This window comes from Conger conger, chromosome 4 (assembly GCF_963514075.1).
Source record: "Conger conger chromosome 4, fConCon1.1, whole genome shotgun sequence".
Classification (NCBI taxonomy): Eukaryota; Metazoa; Chordata; class Actinopteri; order Anguilliformes; family Congridae; genus Conger; species Conger conger.
This window is the reverse complement of record NC_083763.1, coordinates 79,147,733-79,155,232: the sequence shown is the minus strand read 5'-3', so window position 1 is coordinate 79,155,232 and position 7,500 is coordinate 79,147,733. Positions and strand designations below refer to the sequence as shown.

At 50.7% G+C, this 7,500-nt stretch overlaps 1 protein-coding gene across 4 annotated transcripts; it reads right to left on the bottom strand.

The window, feature by feature from the left end:
- Positions 1–1,293: 1,293 nt before the first annotated feature.
- On the bottom strand, positions 1,294–5,504 carry srd5a3 (steroid 5 alpha-reductase 3). 4 transcript variants are annotated; one of them, XM_061238840.1, is made up of 5 exons: positions 5,080–5,504; positions 4,765–4,940; positions 2,644–2,835; positions 2,304–2,405; positions 1,294–1,605 (listed from the first exon to the last, which is right to left on the bottom strand). In XM_061238840.1, the coding sequence occupies exons 1-5, from the start codon at positions 5,292–5,294 to the stop codon at positions 1,346–1,348; spliced, it is 945 nt and encodes a 314-aa protein (XP_061094824.1). In that variant the 5' UTR covers positions 5,295–5,504; the 3' UTR covers positions 1,294–1,345. The 4 variants fall into 4 exon arrangements, with proteins under 4 accessions (XP_061094824.1, XP_061094823.1, XP_061094825.1 ...); XM_061238839.1 differs by having other exon boundaries at positions 2,295–2,405; positions 5,080–5,493; XM_061238841.1 differs by having other exon boundaries at positions 2,295–2,405; positions 4,765–4,916; positions 5,080–5,475.
- Between the last annotated feature and the right edge of the window lie 1,996 nt (positions 5,505–7,500).

Here is a 7,500-nt window from a genome sequence, read left to right as displayed (position 1 = left end):
ATATGACGTTGTTAACATTCAGTTTTATCATTGGTTGCCGTATATGCCCCTCTTCACGTCATAGACATTATTTTTAAGTTCGATAGAGATTTGCAAACCCGGAAAAGGAAGTAGCTACATAGTAACGCTCGATCTAAAACAGTTCTGTGGTGTTCATAGACTGTGGGCAATGTTAGAGGCATAGATCATCTATTTGAGAGAAAATTGGATACAGGAATAAAATATAAATAGCTTGTTGAGTTGGAAATCAACAGATTAAGTTTCCAGTTCTTTGTTTTCCGAGAGGGGCAGGAAGGGATCGGTTCCTCCTTTTCTCGGACTCACACTCCAGCACAGCAGGTGGCGGTAATGCACCATTAACAGTGTCTTACAACCACCAAGAAACCCCCAAAGAAACAGTGATGAACGTTTACTCGAAACTGATGTATTATCACTAATTTGCTGTCAAACATGAATGGAGTCCAATTGGAAAATAGGCATTTTGAGCAAAAATATCGGTATCACTAGCGGGTCGCTTCATAATCAAACCAAGTCAATTGGAAATTGGAGTTTCTGTCGATTTTGAACCATTACATTACAGCAGACGCCCTTATGCAGAGCGACGTACAGCGAAGTGCGTAGAGGACGAGAGGACCTGAGAGGACAGTACGGTGCAGAGTCCAGGCGTTACCATACAGATACAATCAGAACCCTTGAAGAATACTTTAACTTACGAACTAGCATACCACGATTGACTAGAATACTCCGAGTATTCAGTTTGCCATATCCTTGGCATTAAAGCAGGAAAACCCTAAAAACGTGTAGTCTATATATCTAGGACACTGTTCATTGGCTTACGTCATGGGGAGTCAGGAAACAACCATAAAGCCGGTCGTGAGGTTGGACGATGTCACGTTGAAGACTCAGTCAGTAATCAGCCAATGGTGTGGCAGCAGTGCAAAGCACACTCATGCAGATACGGGTCAGGCGCTTCAGTTAATGTTCACATCAGCCATCAGAATGTGATCTCAGACGGTGATTTCAACCGTGGCATGATTGTTGGTTTGATTATTTCTGTTTACTCAGAATTGTACGATAAACAAAAAACATTCAGCGAGCGGCATTTCTGTGGACAGGTAGGATACCTGCACCCCTATACACTAGTGCCGTCACACAATACACAATTGTATCATTGTGATCTACGAGACACATTTAATTAGCCCTGTTCCAGTAGCGCCTGGTGAGGCTACACGTGTTTCCTTTGGTACTGCTGTTTGGTGTATTTGGGGGGTTCCAACAGACACAATAGTCAAATTTACTCAAATGTTTTTATTACAAAAACAGTAATGAATATTATTGACACACATTAAAACAGGAAGGGCAGGAAGGCCCTGCGCTGGCGGGGGTAGTGCTGGAACGTGCTGTGGTAGAACTCGTGGCAGAGTTGGGCAGCCAGGGCCTGGTTGAACAGGACGTACAGGACCACTAGCCACCAGGTGAGTGCTCCGCCGCCCAACACCACGCCCACAGACAGGTAGATCAGCAGCTCCGCAAAGTAGTGAGGACAGGATACCCGCTCGAACCAGCCTCCCCGCGGGAGCCCGTGCTCCAGAGTCTGCACCTCACCTGGCAACCGCACACACACAGTGTAAACCCCCGCACAGACAGTGTAAACCTCCGCACACAGTGTAAACCTCCGCACACAGTGTAAACCTCCGCACACACACAGTGTAAACCTCCGCACACACACAGTGTAAACCTCCGCACACACAGTGTAAACCTCCGCACACAGTGTAAACCCCCGCACACAGTGTAAACCTCCGCACACAGTGTAAATCTCCGCACACACACAGTGTAAACCTCCGCACACACAGTGTAAACCTCCGCACACAGTGTAAACCCCCGCACAGACAGTGTAAACCTCCGCACACAGTGTAAACCTCCGCACACACACAGTGTAAACCTCCGCACACACACAGTGTAAACCCCCGCACAGACAGTGTAAACCTCCGCACACAGTGTAAACCTCCGCACACACACACAGTGTAAACCTCCGCACACACAGTGTAAACCTCCGCACACAGACAGTGTAAACCTCCGCACACAGACAGTGTAAACCTCCGCACACAGACAGTGTAAATCTCCGCACACAGACAGTGTAAACCTCCGTACACAGGCTGTGTAAACGTGTGTGTGCGTGTGTAATTTACCTGTATGCAGGTGTGTATGTGACTCACCTGATTTACCTGTACGCAGGTGTGTGTGTGACTCACCTGATTTACCTGTACGCAGGTGTGTGTGTGTGTGTGACTCACCGGATTTACCTGTACGCAGGTGTGCCAGCAGCAGGAGGCAGCGGTGCTGGAGCAGAGAGGCCCAGAGGAAGAGCAGGAGGCCCCCGACCAGAGCCCACAGCACTGGAGGCCCTGCCCAAACACAGAGAGAGAGTCTCTCACTCACTCTCTCACTCTCTCACTCTCTCACTCTCTCACTCTCTCACTCACTCACTCACTCACTCACTCACTCACTCACTCACTCTCTCACTCACTCACTCACTCACTCACTCACTCACTCACTCACTCACTCACTCTCTCTCTCACTCTCACACTCTCACACACACACTCTCACACACACACACACTCACACACACACACACACACTCACCCTGGTGTTGCTGTGGGCCCCTCACACACAGCAGAGTCAGGCCCAGGAGGATGTAGTAGCCCAGGCCGAAGGCATACTGCACGGTGTGTATGACCCCCCTGGAGAACACACTGACCCGCGTGCATTCCACCAGCCTCCGCACAGAGTGCGCCCAGAGCAGCACCTGCGCTACCACCGTGCATAGAGGCACCCCTGGAGAGGAGAGACACGCATGTTTAACTACACGCACGCACACACACACACACACACACACACACACGCGTGTTTCACTGCACACACGCACACACACACACACACACACACACACACACACACACACGTGTGTTTCACTGCACACACACACACGCGTTTCACTGCACACACACACAGGTGTGTTTACTAACACACACACACACGCATGTTTCACTGCACGCACACGCACACACACACACACACGCGTGTTTCACTGCACACACACACACACACACACACACGCACACACACGTGTGTTTCACTGCACACACACACACACACGTGTTTCACTGCACACACACACACGTGTTTCACTGCACACACACACACACACACACGCACACACACGTGTGTTTCACTGCACACACACACACACACGTGTTTCACTGCACACACACACACACGTGTGTTTACTAACACACACACACACGCGTGTTTCACTGCACACACACACACACACACACACACACACACACACGCGTGTTTCACTGCACACACACACACGTGTGTTTACTAACACACACACACACACACGCGTGTTTCACTGCACACACACACACACACACACACACGCGTGTTTCACTGCACACACACACACACACACACACACACACACACACGTGTTTCACTGCACACACACACACACACACACACACACACACACACACACACGCGTGTTTCACTGCACACACACACACGTGTGTTTACTAACACACACACACACACACACGCGTGTTTCACTGCACACACACACACACACACACACACGCGTGTTTCACTGCACACACACACACACACACACACACACACACACACACACACACACGTGTTTCACTGCACACACACACAGGTGTGTTTACTAACACACACACACACGCATGTTTCACTGCACGCACACGCACACACACACACACACGCGTGTTTCACTGCACACACACACACACACACACACACGCACACACACGTGTGTTTCACTGCACACACACACACACACGTGTTTCACTGCACACACACACACGTGTTTCACTGCACACACACACACACACACACACACGCACACACACGTGTGTTTCACTGCACACACACACACACACGTGTTTCACTGCACACACACACACACGTGTGTTTACTAACACACACACACACGCGTGTTTCACTGCACACACACACACACACACACACACACACACGCGTGTTTCACTGCACACACACACACACGTGTGTTTACTAACACACACACACACACACGCGTGTTTCACTGCACACACACACACACACACACACACGCGTGTTTCACTGCACACACACACACACACACACACACACACACACACACACACGTGTTTCACTGCACACACACACACACACACAAGCGTGTTTAACTACACGCACACACAGGTGTGTTTACTAACACACACACGGCCATGTTTAACTAATGGGGAATATCAGACTTTTGAAGGAGGAATAAAAACTTCAATAATGGTATTTTAAAACTCGTTTAAGCGTTCATTACATTTCATATGAAAAACATTTTCCCGAAACAAGCATTGTTTCACAATTAACTGCTGCACGTAATGAAAATGGAGCGATGAGGTTCTTTGGTTTTAGGTCAAATTTGTTAAACTACATTGAATTCAATGGCTAGCACGCGCTTTGGTTCGACCTCAGGCACGCGCAGTACATGGTCGCTTCGTGTTATTTCCTAGGATTCAGTCTGGCGCTCTACGGAGATAACAGGGTTTCACATATCCAACTACAAAACAACCCGAAACGCCAAGGATGTGCGTGTGTATTGTACAAGAAACCTCCGAAACGTCTGTTAACACAAAACACACTAATAACCGTCATGTTAATTATTTTACGGTGTCAACATCGAAATATCAGAAATACCTTTCCACGCCGCTGCGGAACTGTCGGTCAGGAACCCGAGCGTGTTGCTAAGCCACAGCGGCAGGTCTCGCCCCAGGAGAGCGGTTTGCAGGGACACGGTGATCAACAAGCCGTTCCACACCACCGAGACCACGTAGAAATGAGAGAACCATCTGAAGGGCGGAAACCATCGTGTTCTCAGGAGAGAATACGGTACAGCTTTTTAAGATAACTAGAATTAGTCCCCTAGAAGAGAACGAACCAATTTTAACAGTCCGATGTGCATTAAGCGAGCAGCAAAAGACTAACCCTGTAGTTGGTTCCACAGATATCTACCTTTTGGGAACATCACACATTCGCACATAGGATGGGCGCTGTGAATTCTTGGTTTTGCCGTATCTGATCAGGTCCTGGAACAGCTCACACACACGAGACTGCGCACATTTGGCGGAAGTGTGAGAAAGGAACACATGTAAGCAAAATGCGAGTAAGAAAAACAACGATAATAATATCCACGTAAAGTCAATTGCAGTAAATCCTAATATTAGCATGATAGTCTATTTCTGCGCCAAGGTCTAACATCTCCGATGGGCATCGTGGTGTTAAGTACTGGAGTTCCGGTCTGCAGATAAATAAACCGTGGGCCGATTTCAATGATTACGATAATCAGATATACCGCATATGTGGTATGTACAGTATGTGTCATTTTATGACAAGCAACATCGTGCCGTTTAAAACGTAGCATACAATGCGAATTTAGCGACAGACATAGACAGTCGGATTATGTGTTTAAGCAGAAGAATAAACGTTCCCGCCGTCGGCCAGCAGGTGGCAGCACGTGATCATTTTGAATTTCAGGCGCTTCAGTACCGCACTTCAACCTCGGCCACTGGTTGGAAGTGCCGCGTGATTTTCATGTTGATGATTACATCGAGAGGCCTTTTCCTGCCAAACAGCGGTAGTACTGTGAAAACAATACGAATCTCACATAAAAAAGTGGAAAAGACTCCTGTTTCCCCAGAACAAAATACATGTGCTGTCTAGCTATGCTATGTTATGCAAAAGTTATGTTATTTACATGAGATGATAATCCATTATGAATGAGAGAATGAGAGAGAGAGAGAGAGAGAGAGAGAGACCAATTCAATTGGCAATTGTTATCTGAATGTAGGGTGGGACAGTTCCTGAAAATGTGACTTAATTGGATAAGGGTGTTACCATTAGGCTTTGCTATGATAGGATACATGCAGCTGTTTGATGTTTGACAATATCACACATTTTGTTTACAATGGAAAGTATGATCCTCAGTGAACTGGTAAGATATGATCAGTGTACTATATGTGATCAAACTAAAACAAGTTGGGCCGCAGTGTCTGCAGGATTAACTCCAGTCCTGGAGGGCTGGTGTGTATGCAGGTTTAACTCCAGTCCTGGAGGGCTGGTGTGTATGCAGGTTTAACTCCAGTCCTGGAGGTGTGTATGGCTCAATCAGCAAATTATCCCAACGCACTATGTCCGATTCACTCGCAAAAGACACCACGATAAAATGGTACAAGTCAAGAACATTTATCAGCTGCTGTTTATATCATGGAGTGACATGACCTCCCCACTGCTCACTCACCTCCTCCCCACTGCTCCTCCTCCTCCCCACTGCCCCCTCACCTCCTCCCCACTGCTCCTCCTCCCCACTCCTCCTCCTCCTCCCCACTGCCCCCTCACCTACTCCCCACTGCTCCTCCTCCTCCCTACTGCCCCCTCACCTCCTCCCCACTGCTCCTCCTCCCCACTCCTCCTCCTCCTCCCCTATGCCCCCTCACCTCCTCCTCACTGCTCCTCCTCCTCACTGCCCCCTCACCTCCTCTCTGCTCCTCCTCCCCACTGCTCCTCCTCCCCACTGCCCCCTCACCTCCTCCCCACTGCTCCTCCTCCCCACTCCTCCTCACTGCCCCCTCACCTCCTCCCCACTGCTCCTCCTCCCCACTCCTCCTCCTCACTGCTCCTACTCCTCCCCACTGCCCCCTCACCTCCTCCCCACTGCTCCTACTCCTCCCCACTGCCCCCTCACCTCCTCACTGCTCCTACTCCCCACTCCTCCTCCCCACTGCCCCCTCACCTCCTCCCCACTGCTCCTCCTCCTCACTGCCCCCTCACCTCCTCACTGCTCCTCCTCACTGCCCCCTCACCTCCTCACTGCTCCTCCCCACTGCTCCTCCTCCCCACTCCTCCTCCTCCTCACTGCCCCCTCACCTCCTCACTGCTCCTCCCCCCCACTGCTCCTCCTCCCCCATGCCCCCTCACCTCCTCCCCACTCCTCCTCCTCCTCACTGCCCCCTCACCTCCTCACTGCTCCTCCTCCCCACTGCTCCTCCTCCCCACTCCTCCTCACTGCCCCCTCACCTCCTCCCCACTGCTCCTCCTCACTGCCCCCTCACCCCCTCCCCACTGCTCCTACTCCTCCCCACTGCCCCCTCACCTCCCCACTGCTCCTACTCCTCCCCACTGCCCCCTTACCTCCTCACTGCTCCTACTCCCCACTCCTCCTCCCCACTGCCCCCTCACCTCCTCCCCACTCCTCCCCACTGCCCCCTCACCTCCTCCCCACTGCTCCTCCCCACTGCTCCTCCTCCCCACTCCTCCTCCTCCTCACTGCCCCCTCACCTCCTCACTGCTCCTCCCCCCCACTGCTCCTCCTCCCCATGCCCCCTCACCTCCTCCCCACTGCTCCTCCTCCTCACTGCCCCCTCACCTCCTCACTGC